We start from the raw sequence: 27,688 nt of genomic DNA, 5'->3' as shown, positions 1-27,688 counted from the left end.
CTTCTTCCTCTTGAAACCTGTCCACTCAGTTATATTATTCTTGTTTAACTTTATAAGAATGTACAATTCCCATCTCTGATAATACTTCATAGTCATTACTGCTGCAATAACTGTCAAACATGTTTTATTTTGCTCATATTATATTCATACCCATTTTACCACATATAGTTATATTTAATCATGTCAAATACTGCAATTTTGCACCTTGTCGTTTTGTGTCTTACTCTCTGTGAATGATGAATTGCTGCTGTGACACGATTTCCCAACGGGGATCAATAAAGTTCACCTATCTATCTATCTATCTATCTATCTATCTATCTATCTATCTATCTATCTATCTATCTATCATATTGTGAAAATATAGCGTATAGCACCCCAAAAGGACACATGGAATATCTTGCTCTCAGTGTCCTTTAAATCATAAATCTGCCCTGCCAAAGCCTATACATCCACATGATCATTCATCTTATCTAGCCCAAGATTGCTTCTTCCATTTAAATATTTATATTTTTACATATAAATATTTGCACATGCTTAAATCATTTAGTCATTTGATTTTCTGTATTTGAATTTGATTGCTGCATAAATGACCATCCTAGTCTCAGTGTCTGACACACAAAAAAAATCAATCCTGCCTTAGATTATTCATTATATTCAATTATTTGACAAGAGTTTATCAAACTGACTTGTGGGACATGACAAACGATACTTCTCAGTTTTCTGTTCATCTGAATGGCCACTGCCAATTTGACATCATGTCAGTATCAGTGCTTCAGTGTAAAGGGACCGAGCAGTGAGACAATGAGGAAATTAAAAACCTGGGTTTTAATTTACCCAAAGAAAAACAAAACATTTTAAACCAAAAATGAAATAACTAGGCCGATAAAAGTCAACAAAAGGTAACTATATGCAACTTAACAACTGAAGACTGTGTTAACTGAAGAAAACTGACCCCCCACAATGAGACATGAGGTCACGTATATAGATGTGTGGCCAAACCAAATAACAAACAAGGGGTGAACAAGATGGACACTAACTGCAAATATAAAGAGTCATAGGGATCGTACAAAATGCCAGATATTAGGAACACACCAATAATCTGTTTCTAAAGTCACATGACTTGAACCTCGTAGAGCTAGTGAAATTGAATCTACTTCCTGGTAACTTATAAAAATGATATATGGACAAACCTGAGAGGGGCATACAATTTGATACAGTTATTTTTGCAACAAAAAGTATGTGCATATCAATTCTGATATGTGGAATGGACAGAATGAAAGGGATGAAATCAAACAAAACAAACTTCAGACAGGTTAATAAGATGTACATTCATAAGAAGTTCGAAAAACAAGATTGAAATATATAAGAAGACAACAGAGATATTTTCAACACATTTATTTATTTATGTTACCTTTTAAAAATGTTCAAGACTAACTGAACTAAACTAATTCCGGTGTGTGGCTACATGCACAGGGAACACCATTTGGCATTGCTCAGTTTTTCTTACATGAAACCTGATTTTCATCTTTAAAAGTTTCTGTGTCAAAACACAACGGAGCTATATCTGTATGTTGTATGTCTCAGACCAAGATTCCAGGAGTGGGTTTTGTGAAGATTCACGCTCCCTGGAAGATTCTCTGTCGAGAGGCCGAGTTCATGAAGCTAAAGATGCCAACTAAGAAGGTGAGACTTATTATTTCTCTCTGAAGGCTGAAGAAAGAAGAGGCGGTGTGAACATACAACCTAACCTTGAATGCGTGTTCTGTGGTGATTTCTAGGTGTATGAAGTCAAGCAGTCCAGTGGTGTCATGGAGAAGATCAGCTCTCTGGTCAGTAAAGCTCTGGAGCCTCTCTACCCTCATGTTGATGAACATCAACCCAAGAACATCAAACATCTGTCACACATTTTCTGCAGAGAAAAACAACACCTGTAAGTGCAACTTTACACCTTTCACACTTTGATGGACAAAAGTGGACCCATGTTGCCTTGTAACACAATTGTCTTGCAATGAAATCAACGAATAGTGCTGCCAGAAGGGTGTTTCATTAGAGAGGCTTCCTCTGAGTAGGGTTTACTATGGAAAAGTCGTTTCTAAAAACTGACCAGCATCAATGTGATCTGTTCATTAGTTGCCCTCCTGGTCAGGAGAGGTGGAGGAGGACCTGTAGTAAGAAATGAAACTGCAGAAAACATTAGCTTGGGTTCTGCTCTACAACAGGATTCATTCTCTGCTTCCCCATAGACATGAAAAATATGACTTCAGAGCAGCCAAAGAGCTAACTGAGAGAGCACATGCGGCACCCCACAGTTAAACAGCAGGAAATTGTAAAGGGACTCTTTTCGGTATTCTCTCTCATCATGAACCATTTAACAAAAGCTTCCTTCTAAACCTTCTACAGTGGCATCATAATGTAGTCAGACTTTTGCATAGTGTTTTAGATTTATAATAGATTAGCAAAAATGCAAATTTTCAGTCTAAGCTTTCAAATTACAAAAAAAAAAAAGGAAATCAAAAACTAAAACATCTCATTTAGCAGAGTGTGCTTTAGTACTATGCTCCAAGTCCAAGTAACTCGTGGATTAATTCCTTTAACTTAAAAATTCCCTAAAAAAGTATTGTCGAAATGGTTAGAGGTTGAAAGAGGTTCTAAAGAAAACTTGCCTGAAATTTGATGACCTTTCCTGAAGTGACCCAAAATACACAAAAAATATTTTACATGCTACAAATGTTTGTACATTGAGGGGGGAATCTTGAAACAGTGAAAGAGTAATATATATGGTCATATATGATGCACATAAGCAACATAAATCATACAGAGGTCAGAGGGTGCCTTGCCCCTGCAAGCAAAAAAAATGTAATAAAATAATCTAAAAAATAAAAATAAATTAGAATCCATTTATTCTGAGCTGAGATCAAAACAGGTGTTGGGGGGGTCATAGGATCATAAAGGTAAATGATCTGCCTTTTCAGTGACTGAGGTTATGGCAGCTATAGACACACTTGATCTGATCTTCCAAGATGAGGAAGCAGATAGTGATTTGGAGGAGGACGTGTCAGAGCAGGATGACAACATTACAGCCCTTCTTAAGAAGATGACTCTGAGGGAGAGGAGCCGGCAGCAAGGGAGACATTTATGTTGAAAAACAATGCTCATCATCAGTTGGTCCTCACTTCCACATCGAGTTGCAGGCAGGATGGCATTTGGGTGACTCTGTTTTAAAGGTTAAATGGTTATCCATGGTTATATAATACATCCCAACAGTTCCAGAATGTTCTTGCCATTCTCACTTGGAAACAAATATATTCAAATCATGACCTGATGTTTTCATGTCTAAGGTAAAACAGGACATGATATTGTGTGATAGTAGATGTTTTTCCCCAAAAAACAATATATATAAAATATATAGCTCTCTGAAAGATGAATTAGACATTGATCATCTATCTATTAATGTCAGATAGACCATTTGTACATTGTAAATAGATCTGTAGTTCAAAATTCGGCCTAGAAATGTATTATGAGAGAATTCTTGGCCATACTGTGAAGGCATGAAATATGAACAGTTCACAGACACCGATGGAGCTGTTGCAGGAGTGTGAGAGTAATGGGTGCAATCAAGGTGTGCAAAGCTTGAAGAGAATTTTGGAATTCTTACTTCAAATCTTTGAATGCAGAGTCTGGTTCATAATTATATTAGTTTCTGAAGAAACAATATATACATTAATATATATATATATAAATTGTCTCTATCCATTATTGTATTTTATTGAGTGCAGATTTGCAAAATGGAAATTGTATTGATTTAAAATAAATTCAAAAACACAAAGTGCAATAAGAGAAAGGCTGTGAAAACTTTCTGTAGCCACTGTAAATCAGGAAGGCACAGAGGCCTCCTACAGTCAATAAAAAATGGCATTCATGAGTAACTAAGTTGCCATTTAAGATTTAAGATCTAACAGGAAACTCCAGGTTATGATGCAGAGACCCTTAGTTATTAGCTATATTGCAAAATTAAGGAATATTTGTTAAAAGCTTCGAGAACAGGCTGATTTCAGATGTGCACTGGGCATTCTCTGGAGGGGCTGTGTGTGAAAAAGCAAATGTCCGAGATTGTCCCCCTTGACTTCTTGTGGAGTTTCATCAACCAGCTCCCTGGTAAAAACTAGAGACACTAGAGGTGAATGTCTAAATGAACCAATGAGGAAACACATCATGTGATTCTCCACAGGAAATGATGTTTTCTAAATAAATCATAAAGAATCCAGAAATCTCAGGTTGAAGAACCGCTGCCAACATACAGTATGTAGAAGACACCAACAGAGATGTCTATTTTTTATTTGATTTTATATAAGAGAATGTATACATTACATTCTGCCTCTGCCTGCTGTGTCACCCCTCGCCCCTCTGAATGCTCCAGAGATTTCTGTGTCGTGAGGAATGTGTCTGAGCCGATCATTTCCTGCTGCATGATTCATGTGTGAATGGCAAACTCTGGAGAAAGTCTGGACACAATTCTGCAGACGTCCTCTAATGTTCATGTATGAAAACTGTTTATGTCGTGCACAAATTGTGGTAGTTTGAGCTAAGACTTCTGTTTACATGTAACAACTGTGTAACAGCCTCAGAACGACCAAATAACTGTGCATGTGGTCACAAAATCCACTGTCAGGTCCACTGGTTAAATCCAGCAGAGGGCGGCAATGTAATAAAAAGCAGAGCAGTCAGTATAATTCAATTCAATTTTATTTGTATAGTGCCAAATCATAATATACATAATCTCAAGGCACATTACAAAGAAGGTCAAGACCTTAAAATCGTATTAATATAGAGAAACCCAACAGTTCCCACAATGAGCAGCACTTTGGCGACTGTGGAGGAAAAACTCCCTCATTAACGGAGAGAAACCTCTAGAACCAAACTCAATGTGGACGATCATCTGCCTCGACCGGTTGGGGTGAGCAGGGGGGAGGGGAGGAGAAGAGAGATGGGTGGAAAAGAGGGGAGAGAAGAGAGAGAGATAGTGGGGAGGGGGAGGAAGGGGAGAGGGAGAGAGAGGCGAGAGAGACCGGGAACACTTGAGCGCCATCAGGTATCAGATCTGACGAGTTAAAATGTAAACAGCAGTTTATTATTGATAACATGCACAATTCATATCATAATTAATTGCAGAGATATTGTAATTAATAATAATAATAATGGTAAAAGTTGTTGTCCTGAGGTCCCGGGGTCAGAGATATCTGAAATGAGAGAGAAAAAAAGAGAGAGAGAGAGACTATGGGAGGACAAAGTGAAATAGTCATTGACATGTATTAAAATAAATAAATGAGTGTGGGGGGGGCAGAGAGACAGAGAGAAGTGGAGAGGTGCTCAGTGCATGATGGGAGTTCCCCCAGCAGTCTAGACCTATAGCAGCATAACTAAGTGATGGTTCAGGACTCACCTGATCCAGAACTAACTATAGGCTTTATCAAAGAGGTTTTAAGTTTAACTTTAAATGCAGAGATGGTGTCTGCCTCCTGAACCCAGAGTGGGAGCTGGTTCCACAGGAGAGGAGCCTGGTAGCTGAATGTTCTACCTCCTGTTCTACTCTTACAGACTCTTGGAACCACAAGAGAGCCTGTGTTTTGTGAACGAAGTGATCTATTTGGATAATAAGGTGTTATCAGCTCTTTGATATATGAAGGGGCTTGATTGTTAAGGGCTTTAAATGTGAGGAGCAGGATCTTGAATTCTATTCTGAATTTTACAGGGAGCCAATGTAGAGAAGCTAAGACAGGAGTGACATGATCTCTCCTTCTAGTTCTTGTCAGCACTCGTGCTGCAGCATTTTGGACCAACTGGAGACTTTTTACCGATTTCCTGGGACATCCTGATAATAAAGAGTTCCAGTAATCTAGTCTAGAGGTAACAAATGCGTGGACTAGTTTCTCAGCATCCTTCTTAGACAGGATGTTTCTAATTTTGTGAATATTGTGCAGATAGAAGAAAGCTGTCCTAGAGACTTGTTTTATGTGTTTGTTAAATGACATGTCCTGGTCAAAGATAACTCCAAGGTTCCTCAGAGTGGAGCTGGAGGCCAGACTGACACCATCCAAGGTAACTATCTGGTCAGACAGTGATTCTCTGAGATGTTTAGGGCCGATTACAACGACCTCAGTTTTGTCTGAATTTAGAAGTAAGAAGTTTTGGGTCATCCAGGCCTTGATGTTCTGGAGACATTCCTGAAGTTGAACTAAGTGATTAGATTCATCATGCTTCACAGAAATGTACAGCTTGGTGTCGTCTGCGTAACAATGGTGGTGGACATGGTGCTTTCTCATGATGTTGCCTAAGGGGAGCATATATAAGGTGAAGAGAATCGGTCCAAGGACAGAAACTTGTGGAACTTCATGATTAACTTGCATGTGCATGGAGGGGTCATTGTTGACGTAAACAAGTTGAAATCTATCTGATAAATATGATTTAAACCAGTCTAGTGCCGTTCCTCTGATCCCTACATGTTGTTCTAGTCTTTGTAACAGGATCTTATGATCTATGGTGTCAAATGCTGCACTAAGGTCCAACAAGACGAGGACAGAGACAAGTCCATCATCTGATGCCATAAGAAGGTCATTAGTGACTTTCAATAGAGCTGTTTCTGTGCTGTGATGGATTCTAAATCCTGACTGAAAGTTTTCCAATAAACCGTTACTATCTAAGTAACCACACAGCTGGTTAGCAACAGCTTTTTCTAAGATTTTTTAAATGAAGGGCAGGTTTGATGAGTCTGTAATTAGCTAAAACCTCTGGATCAAGTGTAGGCTTTTTCAGAAGAGGTTTAATAACAGCTACCTTAAAATCTTGTGGTACGTAGCCGGTTAACAAAGACATGTTAATCTGATTTAATATGGAACTGGCAATCAGGGGAACATTTCCTTAAAAAGTCCAGTTGGGACAGAGTCTCACTGACAAGTTGTTGGTTTACATGATGAAACTAATGAGGTCAGTTCAGGAAGGTCAATAGAAGTAAAATGGTTCAAACATAAATCTGGTTCTATGGTTTCAGGACCAGGCAATGTTTCTATGTATGTGCTATTCATTGGGAGGAGGTGGTGGATTTTATCCCTGATGGTTATAATTTTATTTGTAAAGAAGCTCATGAAATCATTGCTTCTCAGGGTTAGAGGAATAGATGGGTCAGTAGAATGATATGGCAGGCTAAATGTAGCCACTTTAACCCAACGCTCTGTTTGTGCAGCTGTCATAATGTCATCTGAGGTTCTAGTCCAGTGTGAGTAATCTGAGTTTCCTCTGTGACGTGAGGGTTGAAAATAAATATACAGAATGTTTAACAGGAAACTTGACTTAAAATAAAACTGAGCAAAGTAATTGAAAGTATCTCAGTGTATATGTGTGTAGACAAACCATTTCTATATTCTGTTGAAGTATTTTGCGATCAGAGATCAAAATAAGAATTGTCCACAACTGTTTAAAATAGACTTTTTCATCTCAGTGCTACCAATTCCAGTCTGGATTTACCAAATGATCACTGCATTATCACCTAACTTTACATCGAGTGAATACCTTTCACAGTCCAGGAGAAAATAAAACTCCTCTATCTCTGAAAAAATGTCAGCTTCATCTTTTGTGTGTCTGTGTGTTCACAGGTTCGACCTCTCAGACAAAGATTCTTTCTTTGACAGCAAAACCAGGAGTTCAATAGTGAGTCCATTGAAGCTCCATTGTGATTTATCCAACTGATGGAAGAGAAGTATTCATTCTGTTCTGACATTATTTCAGTCAATGAACAAATGAAAAACATATAGTGAACAGTATAGTGGTGGGCGGGTAATTCTCAGTTTAATATACATTTGAAAAGAAACAATTGGTACTTTGTTGGTGACCATTATTGAAGATTAGAGCTAGACCAACAAAAAATAAATATTTGTTGTAATTATTTTTCTTCGGCAGCACAGATAATTTCATTTACTTCTCATGTCTTTCATTTCCATTCAGGTTTTTGAAATACTAAAGAGAACCAAATGCAAGGCCAAGTACAGCATGGGTAAGTGTGGAGCTCTCTTACATCTCGACAAAATGTGTGTCAAGTATTTATAGCAGAGATGGAAATATTTCAAAACATCTTATATGTGACCCATTGCAGCTTTTGAAGCCCAGTGAAATAAAAAATAAACGAAGAAACTACAATAATCTACTTACTAACTAACCTAACTAACCAACCAACAAATGTTAGTTCACCACAAATTGTCAAAACCATAAATCCAGTCTAACAACACACCTATTCACATTCTCTCACAACACAAAGGAATCACTCGTGTTGAGCAGGACTCAAATAAACTGGGAATGGGAGGCAGCATGATGGTGATGAAGATGATGATGAAGGCAGGGGTGCTTATTACATTACACTCTGAATCCCTGTGGAGAAGCCCCCTCCTTCTGGGTCTGGGGACTGCTCATTGTGGAGCCTCCAACTGTTCAGTCCCATCCCAGGGATCAATTTAGGATGCCTCAGTCTTTAGTGTGACTAAGCTGGAAGCACTAAATGCGTGTTTGGCGGCGGTGCATACACCATACCGCTACCACGGTTACATGATTCATAAGCTGGATAATCTTTTGATTCTGCAGACTGGCCTGTTGTGTGAATGGATCATGCACATGTAGCAGGTTGACAGGGATTCACTTTTTTAAAGGTCCAGTGTGTAAGATTTAGGTGAAAGCGATCTATTGGCAGAAATTGAATGTAGAATAATCCTCATGATGTTTTCACAAGTTTGTTTCATCTAAATTGTATGATTTGTAGTTTTCTTTACCCCATAAAAGGCCCTTTATATTTAAATACTTTATATTTACATCGAGGGGACCCTCTCTACAGAGGCTGCCATGTTTTTTCACATTAGTCCTGACTGGAAAAACTAAACACCTTTAGAGTTTTTAACAATTAAAGTCTACCACAGTTTCTTTTTCATGTTTGGAAGGGGAGGATGAGGTGAGGGGTGTTCAGCTGCAACATGTAACTTCAACACTAGATATCACAAAATTCTACACACTGTACCTTTAAATATTAATTGTTTTTTAAATGGAGAAAATACAGACAGCTGAAAGGGCAGAAAAGATTCACAAAGAGGTAGCATAGACCGCCCTGTCCAAACCGTTAAAAAAATATTTTTCTCTTGTCTCCTCGGTCCAATAATGTTGATGGTATTCTACAGAGATTTGAGAACAGGTTTAATTGAATGGATATTGGACCGCTGACTATTTTGTAATAAAAGGAACTGAGCTAGGATCAAAAGATGTGAAATGCATAAAACATGTGCCTCTGTTTTCCCTTGGCAGGTATCACCAGTCTCCTTGGTAGCGGTGTCTATACAGCAGCTTACCCTCTTCATGATGTGAGTAGTAAAAATGCTACTATATAATTACAGATGATAGTTCAACAGTATGGTTTATACTATACTGTATATACTCAGGCTTTAGAGCTGTTCACCAGATGATAAGCTAAAAAGACAGTGGCAATTGACCACTATGGCTTCACCTCCACTCTTTGGGTACAGCCAAGTACTGTTTGTCTTTTCCTGTGGAAGTGTAACCCTTTTGCTAATTATCCGAGAATTCCACAAAATGTTTTCAAAAAGAAATTCCCTTTTATGCTGAAAACTCTGAGAATTTAGACTCATTTATTCAGAAAATGAAATGAAATAGAGTTAAAAAAAACTCAGGTGAATGCATTATGATTCTGTACTTTCCACTTACAGGGGGAAATAAATCAGGAGAGTGCAGAGTCCAATGACAGAAAGGTAAGAGAGTTTTTTCTCACTTTATACAGACTGATGTTCATGGGTAATATTCAGACAGGTTCACACATGTTCACATTTAGAGCAAAATGCACTACCGCCCTATGACCAGACCTGATACTCTGGTCCAACCCCCTGTCCGTAGTCCTCTCTCTAGAATTGACAGTACCCTGGATACTGTTGATGAAGCAAATCAGAGGAAAAGTCTTGTCTTTTGAGGCAACGTGGCTGGAATGTAATAGTTGCCCTGTGGAGGTTGGCTGCAGGGGTTTCATTGCAACATCCGCCATCAAGTTGCTCAAAGATCTGGAGATCCATGGACACGCCCTGCGCCAGACCATAAATGTAAAAGAGTTGCTCATAGTCATGAACCTACAGAGAATAAGCACCTGAATATGCAGCTCTCGTCACCTGTATGGAGCCTGACAGGGTTTTAGCTGATCCGTCAGCTGCCTGCTCTGTGCATTTATTTGTCGGACCAATTCTCATTTTTACTGTTCCCATCATTAAACTTTGGTTGAAGCTGTTAAAAACTTCATAAAGCAACTGAACACTACCCTCCCATCTGCATTCAGCAGCTAAAGAGCCGCAGGAGGAGACCAAAAACAGAGCTAAAAGCTGAAGGAACTTTTGACTAGTAGCAAGAAAAAAATAGTCCAATTGAAATGTTGTTGTACTATTTGATTGACTGTCGGTGAATACATTTGACAAATTAATAATTCATAATAATGATAAAAAGGGGGGCTATAAATCAATGCTTGTTTACACTGCCCCAAGTGGCCAAAATATCAGTCATCGTAGTTTTGACTCAGATTAAACTGCCAGGCAATACAAAGAAGAAGGCTAACAAACTTTTGTAATGATAACAGTTATGTTAATAGAAAGGCTAAAAGTGTGATACAACGAGTACAATAAATGTGTAAATAAATGTCTGATTGTCTTCTTCAGCTTTTGTATGAGGAGTGGGCAAACTACGGTGTCTTCTACAAGTATCAGCCTATCGGACTTGTGCGGTAAGTACCTATTTCTGTAGGTTCATGATTATTGGCAATCATCCTTTTAAGGCTTTTATTCACAGCAGATGTCGTCTTTGACTGAACAACATACAACGAATGTCATCTTGTATCCAACAGTTTTAACCTCTTCTAGTGTTGCCTCGAGGGCTGGTTAATAACACGATGTTCATAACTGCTCTGTCTTCTTTATTAATGGCCTGGCTTGTATAGTTTGTGATGAGGATAAAAGAGTGGGTGTATGTGTGACAGATACAGACAAAGGAAGACAATAATTCAGGCAGTGATGAGGACAACATAAAACCCACCCATTGTCTACTGGTTAGTTTTTATGCTTTCTCACCTCCTAAACATGACAAGTACCAGAATCTTTACAAGGAAATGGGAGCTTAAGTATGTCCCCTGTAACTCAGCTGTTAAAGCTTATGTTTAATACACTGAGACCTGAGTTTGTCATAATGCAGACTGTGCCAGTAAGTTTATACATACGCAAAACCCCTTTAAGTTATAATACAGTAAGATTGTGCATAACTTACCCACAATAGTACAGAATAGCATTGAGAGGGGCAGGAAGGCCTAAAAATGGCAAATGTTCATGAATGTAATGCAGGCAACCTGACTGACTTTTATCATATGCCTAATTCTTATTTATCTTTATATTTATTCATGCTAAGTCTTCTTAATATGTCATTTCTTCCTCTACCTGGATTGTATCACTTATCTCACCAGCACCTGAAATAACACCACTGATCATCCCTTCCTGCTTTACTGCACAGCTCTTTTTGTCCGGACAAATGAATACCTTTACCTCTCTCTCTCTCTCTCTCTCTCTCTGTATGTGTGTGTGTGTGTGTGTGTGTGTGTGTGTGTGTGTGAGTAGAAAGTACTTTGGCGAGAAGATTGGTCTGTACTTTGCCTGGTTAGGCCTGTATACCCAGATGCTGATTCCTGCCTCTCTAGTTGGGGTCATTGTCTTTCTCTATGGATGTGCCACAGTTGATGACAACATACCAAGGTAACCATGCACACTTACATGCACAAACACACACACACAAACTTTGTTCAACAAGCACAGGAATGAAGAGAGCATGATGGTCAGTGTGTTGAATTGTCACAGCAAACTGAATACGTGTTGCTTTTGCTTAATGTGCAGGAAACTGTTTTGGGCCTAAATCTTATGGTTGACACAATATGTTCTTAAAAATCATCAGACCTGCAGAGAAATCGAATATGGAATGTGGTGACATCACTAGAGTGGTTCTACAACTTGTAAATTGTTTTATTATCATAAAGGAACAACATTCTATACTGTACATTGTTAGAATCAAAACTGTTTTAAGTGACTTGATATTCTTAAAGTTTACAACATTGACTTCTTTTGTTCGTCATTAAGAGAAAATGAAATCAACGTGGATGAAAAAATGAAAATCAGAAATACAAAGGGGGAGACAAAGGAAGCACATTGATAAATGAGTTGAGAAAATAGAGGGGCCTCCTCTCCTTCCTCTGCTTCTCATCATCCACAGGATATTATGACACACACTGCCGGTACATATTTTCACCTGCTGCAGACACCCACCACACACGCTTAGCAGAAGTGTTAGGATCAGAGTGTCTCACAGCACTTAACCACACAGTAAGACAAAGCAGAACCCCAAAGCAGTCAGGAAGCTGTCTGTCTAATGGAACTCATTCTGTGGAAATTAACACCTCAGGGGGAACTGCAGGTGATATAAATAAAAAATGTTCAGATCTGAAAGAGAGCAAAGAGATTAGAAAGGTTTTACATGATTTGTGTGTATATAAATGTGTGTGTGTGGATATATATACTGTATATACACACACCACACACACATATTATATATATATATATATATATATATATATATATATATATATATATATAGACCACATTTTTAGGGTTAAGATTTGTCAGGTTCTGGTTAGCATTTGGTTTAGGTTAGGGGTATGGAATAGGTTTGGGTTGGGAGCTTTTAAATGCAAGCCTCCTCCTTGGGGGTAGTAAAACAGGTGTGTGTCTGTATCTTGTTTTCCAGCATGGAGATCTGCCATCCAAAGAACAACATCACCATGTGTCCTCTGTGTGACAGAGTGTGCAGCTACTGGAAACTGAGCACAGCCTGTGGAACAGCTCGGGCCAGCCACCTGTTTGACAACCCTGCCACTGTTTTCTTCTCTATATTCATGGCTCTGTGGGGTGAGGAACACAAACAATTCACTCAAAAATATGCTAATATAACCAGTGTCCACCTTATGAGGTCTAACTAGCTACACACATTTGCAGTTGAACCGACTCATTAGAATAGTATACACCTTTAAATTCCAATGGGCACTTTATAGATTGTGTATAGAAAGTTTAAACACTGCATATAACTGTGTTTTCAAATGTTACATTGAAAATAATTACTAAAGGCAAGTAACACAGATATAAACTGTATGAAATAAATAAACTCCACAATGGCTGCAGCCTAATAAAACATATATTGAAACACTGTTTTTAAAATGGTGTTTGATTTTCACCAACAATGAAATTTGAGGCTACCTACAATATGTAACAAATCCATGTTTAAAAAAAAAACATTTTTAACATGTAGTTGGACTTAGTGTGCACTTTTACATCTTGCACACGAAGTCTGGAAGGTTTTATTCTTCTATTTTTTGAGACATTTGTGAAACAAATTGGAGTCACTAAGCAGTGAGAATGGTGAAGGGATCCTCTCACTTCTTTTCACAGCTTCAATTACAAAGAGAAAAAATAAATGATTGGTCTCTGCACTAGCTGCAGAATTATCCAGATCATTTTCAGTTTTCAAGTCTGAACCTGCTCTGAAAACGTTGATGTCTGATAGAGTTAGTTTGTAAAACTGACAAAACGTGAATTTTTACATAATTTCAAATATGTGACAATAACTGATGAACTTGGATTTGTTTTGCAAAATACTTTCCTGCGTTGTCCAATGTGTGTTTCTAACGTCGCTCTCTAAGTTAAAGAGCAAACCAGCAAATGACAAATTGTTTCACTGTTTCCCAGTGAAGACTTTCAGTAAACAAGCTGAGCCACGTGTTTCAAATAAACAGCAGCCCTCACACTACTTCTGCGAACGTTTCAGATACTTTGTATCATGTTTTAGATCTAAGTCTGTGAGTTGGACCTGGATTAATATCTCGGTGATTGCTAGACTGCAGGATAACTCTTGAGAGTATTCCAACAATAACACACCAAAGCTGACATTTAGTCACTATGTCTCATTGTTTAAGCATGTGAGGAAATTATGAAGATGTACTGATTTACAGAGTTGCTACAAGTGGCACAGAAATCCTCTCACATTCCCCCTTCACACTCGACTGCTCACAGTATATGGCACTACATACTCTGTTTGCTGTCTGTAAGGAAGAGGTGTCACACTGATTCACTTGTGACTTTCTTGTTAACTTACCTAGTTATCTTGGTCATCTTGTTACCCTGCAGCAGTCTTTCCATTCACTTTACCTACAGCATATAAGTTAGCAATCTGTCACTTTCTATCAGCGACCTGAGTATCATCATGTTCCTTACCTAGTGTATTAATCAACCCATTTCAGTGAAGCTGATAGATGACATTAACTTCACCCAACCAGTCCCCCCCCCCATATTACCTGAGCCTGATCTTTGTCTCTGCTTCAAAGCTGCCATGTTCATGGAGCACTGGAAGAGGCTGCAGATGAGACTGAACCACGAATGGGACCTGACAGGGTTTGAAGATGAGGAGGTGAGTGGTGCTGAAATCATAGACAGGTAGAGGTAAGCTACATTAACTAGAGTTAACATAGAGTATATAGTATATATATATATTCCTATTAAAGGAAAGGAAATTCCTGGTTCTGATAAGTGAATACATTATAATATATATTTTAAATGTAAGTTGACAGTACTCAATAGTCTTACTTGTGTTAATCACATGTGCGATATGATTTCCTGAATGTGTATGGTGGACCCTATGGACTAAAACACAAAAGATCAAAACCAAGGAAACGGAAAGAGACTCCAAATCCAAAGTGTTACAAAGTGTAACAAATACGCAAACAGAAAAAATATACTGCTGCAATATGTGTGGACGTGTGGAAGCAGAAGCAACAAGCGAACACAACATTTACATTCAAAGATTTTCAGTTGATGCAGTGAACCTGTTAGCCAACAGATGCTTCTTGACGTATCAGCTTTTATGGAGCAACATTATCATTGATTTTGAAGTTGCTTTTCAGGCACTTTGTTTGTTTACCAAGCGGGATAGTCCCAATAGTCCCAAAGTCCCTGTCACAAACATTTCAATGAATAATGAACATGGACAGAGAACACAGCAGTTTCATTTAATTGATATATTCAATTCAATTTTGTTTAATATACATTTTCTCAAGGCATTTCCCATAGGAGGTCAAGACATTCAAAATTATCAAGAGATCCAACAGTTCCCCCAGTGAGCAGGCATTATAATTGTTGTGTGAGCGTTTAGGTTTATGTTGAATCCTGTCGCCTGCCTCACAATCTCACTGTGACTGTGTCATTGTGTTTGTGTCGGAGAGAGAGGAAGGATTCAAGGATTCAAACGGTGCTGTCATCCTGCTCTTGTCAATTAAGCCCTTATAGTGGATGGAATGGGATTGGAAATGAACGGGTCGTTATGGGGATGTTTTTTGAGGGATTAAGGTGACTGGCATCCCCCCTCATCCACAAACAAACCACTGGTTGTATTTGTCGGAGTAAATTTCCATGAATGTCCACTTTTGCACTTTTGTATGTGTTTTGGTTTTTCTCTAATTATTTCAAGTGCAGATTATTGCAGTAATTTTCTTACCATCGAGCACTTAACTGAAACAACAATACCCAAAGAACTGAGTAACATCTATTATTTCCCTCTTCATTCTTTAAAACAGTTGTTATTGGACATATGTTATCATCTGCAGTAGTGCGTGGTCATTGTTTTACTACTCATTTTACTAAATAATGTGTGTTTTGCTCTATTGTTTATGTGCCTTTCTTGTTACACTCATGTATTTATGTTGTTTTACTTATAATTTTTACTTTTGTGCCTTTCGTGTGCTATGTGCTTTTGTACATGCATACACACGTGACTATAATAGTGTAAGTCATTGTATGTTTTTAACATCCACCTGCATTTTATTTACATGATGGACCTAAGTGTGCATCTTTATTAATGTGCACATTCCTTTTTAAAAAAATAACATGAAATACACACATTACATGTGTATCTTTATACAATATTTTTCACAATTATACTATTTGTGAGTCGTGAGTGTTGGTGATTTTCCTCCTCTTTTGTTGTAATGTTTTTCAGAGCACATTTTCTATGTGTCTTGTCCCTGGAGGCTGCAAACTATTTTTTTATACATGCTAAATATTAATAGTACAAACTTATCATGTTGTATTTGCTATTTCATGACACAAAATGTGCAGCAATCCACAATAGAAATATACACCATGAGTGGTCCCGACATAAACAGAACTTCACAGATAAAATGTAGAGTTGGTTGTCATTGTTTGTTTAATACAATACTGACAGTTATGTATGATGTCCTTGTCTTTTATCATTAACTGTGTTGGAATTGTGATAGTTTGCAGTGTTACAAATGTTTGGTTGGTCATTTCTGAAATGTCAGCACACGTCACTGTGGTCAAATGGATGAGGTCATACTTACTGTACAGGGCATGTTGCTGAGATGTAGGAACACGGTAACATCGTCACAGCAAAGTGTTTTGAGGAACAGAAGGACATGACAATGGCAGCACTTCAGTGTTGTGCTCTTTTAGTTAAAGCTTGACTTCCCCAAACAACATCACCAGAGCATTCAAGGCCTCTGCAACACATTCAAAACATGCCGTGTTACTTGCAATGGTATAATCTGACTTGTTCATACTAACTCTGACATCCCCTGATCCCCCCCCCCCCCCTCTGTCTCTCTGGGTTCCTCTTTTCACAGGAAGCTCTCAAGGTTTGGATACATTCCTGTTTTTAGATTAAGTTCTCTGTTTCTGTCCTTTCTGCTGCTGCTGCTGCCAATCTCTAACATAACAAATCACAAAGACGACTGCTGCAGTTTCACTGTAAATAATATTTGCAAATGTAGTCTGTGTCTACAACACTCTGTGGCTGCGGTGACTGTGGTTTTCTTCCTTCGGTATTTCACTAGATTTTCTTGCTTTAGATTTATTACAATTTCACAATTACACTAAACAAATGGTCACACCTAATGCCTGCAAAACAGGTACAAGTGATCGTGATTCAAAGCTCAGGAAACCAGTCTGAAAAAACTTGTTTCACGTATTTCTCAGGAGAATGAACAAGGACACAAAGAGCACACAAACCTGACCTATCGAGGTCATTTGGTATGAAAAGTAATTGACCATGTTTCCTTCCATGTATACACCTAAGTGCACATTCCACATAAAAACTCTCTGTGTGTATACGAGATAGAAATCACCAGCACAGTCCATAAATATTTGGACAGTTGTGCATTTTTGTTCTTCAGATTCCAGGCTTCACTACATTCAGTTTGAGATGAAATAATAGCTGCTGAAGTGTAGAGTCTCTGGTTTGATTTCAGTTGGTTTACCTCAGTGTCAAAGAACCGTGCAGGAGATACAGTATCACCCTTTTGAATGCATAGTGCCAAAGGTCCAAGTGTAATTGAACACTTGGCTACTGTCTCGAGCAGCTGTGTGTTGTTTCAAGTTTTTGGAAAAATCATTTGCAGAATATGTGCTCACAGAATTATTCCTCCCATCACATATCTTCTTCCTGACCAGGACACAGAGGTCATCTCCATGTGCCTGGAAGCGCTGGCTGATTTTAGTGGCAACAACTTTAAGTTGTTTTAAAAGCATGATTCAAAAAGCAACAATTAGTGTCTGTATTCTTACAGGAGCACTGCAGTGGACGAGAGAGCTTAACGTACTGCAACTGAAACTCCGTTCTCAGTGATCTCAATGTTTCTGCAAGTGAACTCCTTCCAGAAAAGACAGAAACATGCATCTGTATTCTTTCACACACACACACACACACACGTGTACACATGGTTCTGTTATAAAACAGTGCTCCGGCTCTAACATCAGTTTCACTCCTACTCATTAACACTGAAAGGATAAATATGTACATGATCAGCTGTCTGCTCATCCAACAGTACTAGTCAGTACTTTAAATAAAATAAAAGAGGCATTGTGACAAAATTGTGGAAGCAAAATAAGACACCACAATAAAAGACAAAGAAGAGTGACATAGGGAATAAAAATGAATGAATAAAATAAGAAATAAAAGGGAGCAAGTAACGTGCAGTGTAAGAATTGAAGATTTAATAGACAGCAGAGTTAAACTGGAAATTCTTAAGCATTTATGGATAAGAACTAAGAGTGTTGTGGTTATTGTTTAAGTGGACCCAGAAGCCGACACAGACACAGCAGTGGAAAATGTAAATGGCTTTAATAATTCTAATCAGGGGGTATGATGGTGGTTGAAGTACAGGACAGGCAGGCAGACGAGCGCAGGGAGAATGGAGAAGACTGGAATTTGGCTGGAGTGGAGGCTACAGCAGGCATGGGTGGTATTGCAGGTGATTCTAACAAAGAATTCCTGAGCACAAGAGAGAGAGAACATTACTTTATTTTTTTTTACTTGTAGCAATAGACACTATAGAGAAACGTGCGGTTAAAAACAAAGCGACCGAGAGAACTTACACCAACTAAACTGGTCAAACGATCTGGCAAGGAGTATCAGGAGCACTGTATTTGTATTACTGGGTTGATAAGCGGATGGAATACAGATGTGTCCTCAACACACACACATAGAACACACAGGGTAGGAGGGGGCAAAGGGAGACACAGGAAGAACACAGGAACACATGGGAAACACGGTGGTCATAGCAGGAGTACAAAAAACTGAATGCTGCTTTTCTCTGTTTAGTTTCGACTCTGCAGACAGAGAGCAGACCTGTTCCAGATGACCTGAGGGGTCCAGATGATTCATTAAGTGCTTCATGTTGTGATCACGGTGATCACTCAGTTTTGATTGGTTGCTCTTGTAAGGAGGGTGGGTCTTAACTAATATGTGTGGGGAAGAAGACTGATGTATGGTTTATTTTCTCTTTGTTAAAATGGGGGGGGAACCCCACCGAGCTTGGTGATTAATTCTTGACATAAGAAGATAGGAGCTTTGACAAGTGCAGACTGAGCCAACCACAGAGGAGTGGAGCTCTGGCAGAAAACTATAGCTGAGCTCCTCTGTGTTGTGGGTAATGCCGTCAGTGTTTCTGCTGTTGGCAGCAAAGCCATGTCTCCTGTCAGTAGCTGGTGTAGACAGTGAGGCTTGGTGGTAATTCTGTTGTCCAACAGCAAATCATTTTCTCCATCACAATTTACAATCAGGAATCAGTTAAATGATCAGAAACTTCTCTAACCTTATTGCCCCATCTGTACCATAGTGCATCGTGCTCAGGTCAGTCTAGAAAACCATGTGTACACGTGTGTATGTGAGAGGTGAACAGACATAGCAGATTTGTCTTTTGTAACAGGCAATGGCCTCCTTGACTGTAATCTTATTATAGCAAGATTTAAATCAAATAAAAAAATACACATGGCTTTAAACATTATGTTAAATGCTGTTTTCCATTGACAAACTCTAAAAGCTCAGGGAACTCACTATTAAACAATGTGTACACACCGAACACAAAGGTGTGATGCATATGGCAGTCACCATCCTTCCAACACATTGTGAGCTCATGTTTTTCTACAATACACCCGATCCCAATCCAGCTGTGTGAGATCATCCTGGGAACAAGGAGCTTTGTGATTGTTTCATATCTGAGTCACTTTGCTCTCTTGATTGCTGCTGCTTCTCTCTCTCTCTCTCTCTCTCTCTCTCACCCAGCCACACAGACTGGAGCCTGGGAAAGATTCAACTACACCACATACTACAGCAGGGGACAGGCAACATACAGTAAATAGGATCATTTAATAATGCAGCTGTATATATATTCTAAACTCAAACGGACCCTAACAAGTTTTCTTCAAATATTAATATATTTTGCACGTACTACAATCTTTTTTTCAGCTTTTTAACTTCATGAAAATTGTAATGCATTTAACAAAGTATTAACATGTGTTGCAGGGTTTTTTAATTACTGTTTCTGCCTCTTAAATAAAATCACAAAAAGCTATACATTTTAGACATTTGCTTTTATATACATGTATGTGCGTATATCTGTCCAGTACAACAGCACACAAACTGCAGTGCCAGTGGGAAATGTGAAATCAACACATTCTTACTGCCATAAAAAGAAAAAGACATTTCACTGATTAATGTTATTTTTTACCCACATATTTAACATATGTTAATTAACTATCATTTTCCAGGGTAAGAGAATCCCTCTCCCAGGCTCCATAAACTGCTGCTTCTTCAATTACCATCAACCTTTATAATGGTATAACGTGCACTCTATCACAGTGCTTTCACTTCAAGCTTTTCCTCTACATCAGTGTTCACTTCACTGTCTTACAGTCTTTCACTTTAACGTTCCTTTTGAAACTGTTTGATATTAAAACACTTGTTCAAGTGGTGAGTATAACTGGACTCTACATGTGTCTCCCTGCTCTGCGTCCCTGAAGCTGTTGGTGAAAATAGCTGCCACTGCAGGGGTATGAAGGGTTGTTGGGTGATGTGGGGGTTGAGACGTGTTATCTGGGTGTGCGGGGGTGGAGGGGAAAGAGAAGTTGTTGGTTTGTGGGGGTGAAAGGTTAAGGGGGGGTTTTGGTGAAGTAACTGTAACCAACTGCAGATTTTCTGCAACTTGCTTAACACTGCTAATCACTCAACTATTCCAATCAGCCAAAGAAGAAAGCGCTGAGGGAAAAACACTATGTGCATGCTCTTACATTCAGACACCCTGTCCCTGTGTATTTTTAGAACTGATAAATGTTAACTCATCACAGTACATGAATGAGTGTCAACAGTCACTGATGAGAGGTGAACTCCCCAAAGATATCAGAAATAATCTCTGTATTCAGACAGACAATGTAAATATTCATTTTGCAGAATATGCAGCATGTGTAGGAAATGTGCCCAGCATTACCTTCTTGTTTTCCAAACAACATTGTTAAGCAGGATCTAGCCAAGTCCTCCACATGCACTCCAAGTACCATAATCACCTGGTGTACAAATAAATGACATATGATTAGGTTTGGATCAATACCTTAGGATCCTTCCTGTTGCTGTTTCTAAGGAAATAATGACACCTCATTAACAACATGACAAATATACATGTGCCCCACTTTATCATCATCACTTTCATACCAAGGCAATATGTGTTTGTGTAAAATAAGAATAACGATTCCAATGAATACAGACAACTTCATTTGTGAGATGTTAAACGAATTAGCCTCCTACAAATGTGCTCTTTCCATATAAGGCAAGTACAAACAAAGCAAAGGGACTGTCAGTAGGACCTACTGATCACACCAGTACATTTTTGAGAAAAAAACCAAAACATTCCTTAAAACTAGACCCCTTGAAAATGCTCACACAGCATTGAAATATTTAAAGGTACAGTGTGTAGAATTTTGTGATATCTAGTGTTGAAGTTGCAGCTGAACACCCCTCACCTCACCCTCTCCTTCCAAACATGAAAAAGAAACTGTGGTAGCTTTTAATTTTCATAAAAACTCAAAAGGTGTTTAGTTTGTCCAGTCTGGACTAATGTAGAAAACATGGCAGCCTCCGTAGAGAGGGTCCCCTCGATGTAAATATAAAGTATTTAAATATAAAGGGCCTTTTCTGGGGTAAAGAAAACTACAATTCATACAATTTAGATGAAACCAACTAGTGAAAACATCATGAGGATTATTCTACATTAAATTTCTGACAATAGTTCCCTTTCACCTAAATCTTACACACTGCACCTTTAATACCCACTAGTTTTTAGCGCTTATATGACACTAAGCTGATCAAACTCCCCACCTGTACAATACACATACATCTGGTCATTCTGCTTCGATTCAACAGCCTTTCTATGTGTTTCACTTTCATTTCTCTTTGTGTCACTGTTACAGGACCACCCCAGGGCTGAATATGAATTCAGTGTGATGCAGAAGTCTATGAGCAAAGATCAGAAATCACAGCACAAGGTAATAATATATAGGCTCTGCATATTTGTATCTCTAAAGTTATATGTGTTAATTCACATTACATCACATACATTATTTGCAATACGCTTTACATGCCAGGTTACTTGGTTGTATCTTATTGACTTGTATTTGCACTTTACATATGTTTGAAAGCTGAACTGGAATAGATAATGACTCAATTGAAGTATCTTTAAAAATGCACCCAAACCTCCAACAGTGGTTTGTGCTTTGCAATTTGTGTTTTAAACGCATGGTTACAGAGATTTTTTCAAAGATCTATTTAAAGATGCAGTACCAAATCCACTCAACAGAAAAAAGGTCAGTCCACCAGATGCAGGGTTAAAAAGGGTTGTTCTTAGTCTTTTCATAAATCTGTATGGTTTTGGTGTAACATTGATTGTAACCAAAAAAGTATCACCTTCTACTCGTGAAGTTAGTCAAATATAAAATGTCATATCCTTAAGTGCCTTTTTGACCTTCAAACTTAAGGTTCAGACTGTATTACTCCTTTTCTTCAGTTCTATGGTGAAAAATCAGCCGAGCTGTTTCTGTTGTGATCATCCTAGCTTTGTTTAAACGTCTCACAAAAGACAATAGATCATTTTCAACATCCTCTCAATGGTTGGAATATCTGTATTTACAACACGCTTCACTAAATCTGGATGTTGCAGCTTTATTGAACATCTTTGTGTATCTACTTCAGGTGGAAAAGCTCACCTTTCGAGACCGCCTTCCTGCCTACATGACTAATATTGTCATGATGTTGTTGATGGTGAGGAAAACGTCTTGACGTACTGTGCTGGTGATGGTGAGTGTGGTGTTGACACCAGGCCCACCCTCACCCTCACACGTATGTTGTAAATCACTGATGAATGATTATTCCTTTTCTCTCAAGGTCCACGTATCCTGTGTTTAATTCTGCACACCTTTGCCTTGTCAGATTGGTGTTACATTTGCCATTGTGTTTGGTGTAATCCTCTACCGGATCTCCACCAAAGCCGCTCTCCACATGAGTTCCAATCCCACCACACGGAACCATGTACAGCTGACGGTTAAAACCACCGCAGCCATCATCAACCTGGTGGTCATCCTCATACTGGATGAGGTGTACGGTGCTGTGGCACGATGGCTCACTGTGTTAGGTAAGTTAAGTAAAAAACTGGCATAGCTGTAAAAACAGGCCCCATGTCATCACAATTGGACCTTTCAACTGTTTTGCAAGTGTATTTTGAAAACATGATCATGGCTTGCATTGATATAGGTGTGACATAATTCTTTGTTTGTTACTACGTTGCACAAAAAAAAAGATTATTGTTGTTCTGCCATTGTAGGTTTGTGTCTCTTAGATGTGTACATTGTGTACATTAGGTACATCAGTCGACATTTGATGTGATGCATTTAAATATTTTTTAATTCATGAAAAGCTTTTCGGTGAATGGATGTTCTTTAGATTCAATCAATGAGTCAATCAATCTAGAGGCATCATTTCAAGACCATATTTTTTTTACACCAAAACTTGGCGTTTCAACGTTTTCTAAGTGCAAAGGTGTTAATCTATGATGGCAGAGATGTTTCAGACAAGCGTAGTGTAACACTTGCTTGTGACTGCTGTGGGTTTTCTCAGCACAGGACACAGGGCTTTGATCACTGATCTTTATTGCTGCGTTTACTGCTCAGCTGCCCTGGCACACAGGCTCCTTCCAAAGTCTTTGTCTTTCCTGCATGTGCTTTTTCTCTCTGTGATCAGTCTGTACCTCTCACATGCTGCCACCTTTAAACAAGGGAGTCAAGGTGAACTATTTGTTATGGGAGGAGCTAAATATTACATGTTATTGGACACATTCAAGGTCTTTACCAGAGAAATGGCTAATAACCATTACACTCGTACCCGATGCACAGCGGTTGTCATGGAGATGAGTCAAGCCCCCATTCCGTCATTGCAAATATGGATGGGGGGGCTTGTTTTCAGCTGCATTTACTGTCCTGTTCCTTTCTTTTGTTTAGTTTTTTCATATGAACATCTCTTTGCAGATTGGGTGACTTTAATTTGTGCTGTGTTTATTTTTTTTATTTAGTCGTTTAGCAGACGCTTTTATCCAAAGCGACTTACAAGGGAGACATAACATTCAAGCTACATAGCAACAAAGATCTTAATTGGCCGAAAAAAATCAAACAAAATCTCACTTGTCTGTAACGGCTTCTGCAGGCAGCTTCACTTACCTGAACGTTTCGTGAGAGAGGTGACGGTGTGTGATCTGTTTGACTGAATGGTGGAGGGCCTGTGCTCAGAAGTACTTTTGGTCTATTTGTCATTTTAAGTTAAAATGAAACAATCTAATGTTCACTTTTAGAGGTTCCTAAAACAGACAAGAGTTTTGAGGAACGACTCATCTTCAAGACCTTCATCCTGAAGTTTTTCAATGCTTTCACCCCCATCATCTATATTGCTTTCTTCAGGGGAAGGTTAGTAACATTGTTATGTACTCACATGAGTAGTAATATTTATTCTATGAATAGTAAAATGCATTATATTGACGAAATGTATCATATTTAAATAACTCTCCTCCAGACTGGTAGGCAGACCAGGCAGCTACCTGTATGTGTTTGAGTCCTACAGAATGGAAGAGGTAAGGTTTACACATTTGCAAATTAAATGCAAACTAAATACTTCCTAATCAGACACAAGGATTAGAGTTGAAGTAAACACCCATGTTGTGTTGACAGTATATTGCTCTGGAAATAAAGTACAGGTAAAAAGTTGATATAGTTACTATTATACAGTAACTAAAGGGGAACACTTGAGTAAATTAAACTATCACAAATAAAAACATCAATCATTGGAATCCTTCACTTCACCCTTCTTATTGTATGAAGCAGAAGTTATGTCAGGGAATTGTTCCAGATTTTTTATTTGTATATTTTGTCAATATTTGTTTTCATTATACTGCTAAAAAACTGCATATTTTCAAATATGTATATATATATATCTTATATATGGTATCACCATATAAAAAACATTTTTTTTTTTGCTTAAAGATTCTGGCTGTCACTTAAAAACATGGTGGGCCAGATTAAACCAAAAAAACCTCCTTTGTGGAAACCATATCAGCCTAAACATATCTGGAGTTTGTACAGAATTTGACGTAACGCCTCCATGTGAATGTGAAAAAATATGCTCCAGCTTGATGCTAGACTGCATTTTTTGTATTGTGCATTTGAAATAAATAAAAAAGAAAGTGTAGTATGTTTAGGCATTAATAACTATACACCCTTTATTACCTAACTCCTTTACAACCAAACGACAGCAGCAGCTTGTGGGTCTTGTTTCTGTAACTACTGCAACAACACACACAGTGCTGCTGTATGTCTTGTGACGTGCGTCTACAGAGCCATGCAAGAGCTGTTTCTGTGGTTTTGGTAAACACAGAACATGGAATGTTTTGCAGTGTGCTCATGGAGGCTGTTTGATGGAGCTGTGTATCCAGCTGAGTATCACCATGTTGGGAAAGCAGCTAATTCAGAACAACCTTTTTGAAATTGGAGTACCGTAAGTATGCAAAACTTGCACGTCATGAAGCTTGAACATGATAATCACTGCATATTTTTAACGAGGAAATGCATTAACACCAAATAAATTATCTTCTTGACCATCATGGAAATTAAATTCTGTGCAACTTCACTCACTCACACTTTTATATGTCCCAACGTACAGTACAACAGAAACATTGCAAGAATAGAAAACATGCTCTTTGTATAAATCACACTTTTTTATTATTTTGCTTTATTATTACTATTATCTTTGTGCAAGAGCAGTTGCTTCCTGTCAATAATTATGAAGACATAAACGCATGAGGAAAATGATAATAAAGAATCATTTTCTTTATTTTAGAGATTATTAAAGTAAGTTGGATTATATAGTACATACTTTCCCCCTTTTCCAAATAGAATTATGCAATTCAATGATAAGAGAAAATAACTGTATGTAGACCTGCATCTTTAATCACTTCTCAACCACACTACCCCATGAAGTTCCACTATACATGCAGGTAGAGCAATTACTTACTATACTATTACTATGGTATAAAATCATTTTTAAAGCTCCGAATGTTTCCAGAAACTAAATGGCCTCCATATTAATGTCAAAGGTTTTGGATTCACCAGGACTCTCACTAGGAATGATAAAGTACTCACTAGTCTCTCTAACAGAGCTGCAGAGGTCCTCTGCTGGGATGGGAGAACCTGCTGGAACCACGACTATCTCCATCAGTCAGAACTTCCAGATGAGTGGTTGGGTAGTAAAAGACATTGAACAGCTTAGATTGTAGATTGAACGGTACTGAAAGAACTCATTGGGGAAAAATATTATCTGCTCCGAAGAGACACAAATTAGACCCTTTAAACAAAACTCCATACACAGTGTTTGGTTAACCTCATCATCTGGTTAATACCTTGGTCAAAAAGGAATGAAGACAGCCAAATACAGAGGTTCTAAAGAAAACCTGCTCCAAAGTGGACACAACCTGAGACGAGCTGAGGCAAAAACAACACTGGAGTAACTTCGGGACAAGTCTCTGATTTAAGTGGCCGACCCAAACTGCAGTCTTCTTCTGCTTGTCCTAAATCTTTTTAAAGAAGTTAAGATCAGGGTCAGAGGTTTACAGACACGAACTGTCAAGATGAGTGAGATCCAGGTGGAGACTGCTGATGGATAGACGGAATTAGATGGAAGATTATTTCATATTCAATTTCTGCCAATAGATCCTTTTCACCTCAATCTTACACACTCATGACAAAAACTGAAATGTACATGTAATTATTGCTGCATACCACTCAATCAAGAATATGTCTGCATGCTTGTGTGTGTGTCTGTGTGTCTGTGTGTGTGTGTCTGTGTGTCTGTGTGTGTGTGTGTGTGTGTGTGTGTGTGTGTGTGTGTGTGTGTGTGTGTGTGTTTGCAAATGTGCATGTTCCTCAGCAAGCTTAAGAAGTTGATTCGCTACATTCGGTCAAAGCAAGGTGCTTTTCAAGAAGAAGAGAGAAAGAAGAAGCTGATGAGATATGAAACAGACCACTTTCTGGAACCATTTGCAGGGTTAACACCAGAATATATGGAAATGAGTCAGTATCACACACACACACACAGTCATAAAATATTTAATTTTTCAGTGTTTTCCTCAGGTTAACAATCCTGTTAACCCCTTCATACAATATTAGTCCAATGTGACCAAATACTTTGCCGTGTATAATGTAATGTTTAGGGCTTCCAACCAAACCAGGCTGGATTAAAACACACACATATATATATACAGTATATATATATATATATATATGTATATGGCTGAGAGCTGTTGGTGATAACTTCATATTTTTATCTGTCGTCCTCTATGTCCAGTCATCCAGTTTGGTTTTGTTACCTTGTTTGTGGCATCCTTCCCGTTGGCTCCGCTCTTTGCTCTGCTCAACAACATCATTGAAATACGACTTGATGCCAAAAAATTTGTGACAGAGTTGCGGAGACCAGTGGCAGCAAGAGCCAAAGACATTGGTGGGTTACATTTATTATACTGCTGATATTATAAAAAGGCATGACATGCACAGTCACATATGTAATATTAAAGGAATACAGTGAGATCTGGGGAAATGTAGTTATTTTGTCCTATGGACTTGCTCTTTAAGACCAACAAGCTGTGAGGACA

The 27,688-nt window shown here is 38.4% G+C and overlaps 1 protein-coding gene across 2 annotated transcripts in view; it reads left to right on the top strand.

Moving 5' to 3' along the window:
- Positions 1–27,688, top strand: part of LOC138410786 (anoctamin-1-like) — a 44,721-nt gene that overhangs the window by 10,640 nt on the left and 6,393 nt on the right. Inside the window, exons 3-21 of one of the 2 annotated variants that reach the window (XM_069527932.1) lie at positions 1,585–1,683; positions 1,779–1,930; positions 7,647–7,701; positions 7,996–8,044; positions 9,334–9,389; positions 9,753–9,794; positions 10,740–10,804; positions 11,685–11,819; positions 12,862–13,022; positions 14,492–14,574; positions 16,802–16,813; positions 21,918–21,992; positions 22,696–22,764; positions 22,933–23,134; positions 24,344–24,455; positions 24,562–24,619; positions 25,439–25,539; positions 26,968–27,110; positions 27,385–27,537. In XM_069527932.1, coding sequence (XP_069384033.1) covers positions 1,585–1,683; positions 1,779–1,930; positions 7,647–7,701; positions 7,996–8,044; positions 9,334–9,389; positions 9,753–9,794; positions 10,740–10,804; positions 11,685–11,819; positions 12,862–13,022; positions 14,492–14,574; positions 16,802–16,813; positions 21,918–21,992; positions 22,696–22,764; positions 22,933–23,134; positions 24,344–24,455; positions 24,562–24,619; positions 25,439–25,539; positions 26,968–27,110; positions 27,385–27,537 — 1,822 coding nt within the window. The remainder of the gene's footprint in view (positions 1–1,584; positions 1,684–1,778; positions 1,931–7,646; positions 7,702–7,995; positions 8,045–9,333; positions 9,390–9,752; positions 9,795–10,739; positions 10,805–11,684; positions 11,820–12,861; positions 13,023–14,491; positions 14,575–16,801; positions 16,814–21,917; positions 21,993–22,695; positions 22,765–22,932; positions 23,135–24,343; positions 24,456–24,561; positions 24,620–25,438; positions 25,540–26,967; positions 27,111–27,384; positions 27,538–27,688) is intronic. The other variant, XM_069527933.1, reaches the window with a different exon arrangement.

The sequence above is a fragment of the Paralichthys olivaceus genome, chromosome 7, assembly GCF_024713975.1.
Source record: "Paralichthys olivaceus isolate ysfri-2021 chromosome 7, ASM2471397v2, whole genome shotgun sequence".
Lineage (NCBI taxonomy): Eukaryota > Metazoa > Chordata > Actinopteri > Pleuronectiformes > Paralichthyidae > Paralichthys > Paralichthys olivaceus.
This window is presented reverse-complemented; position numbering and strand designations above follow the sequence as displayed.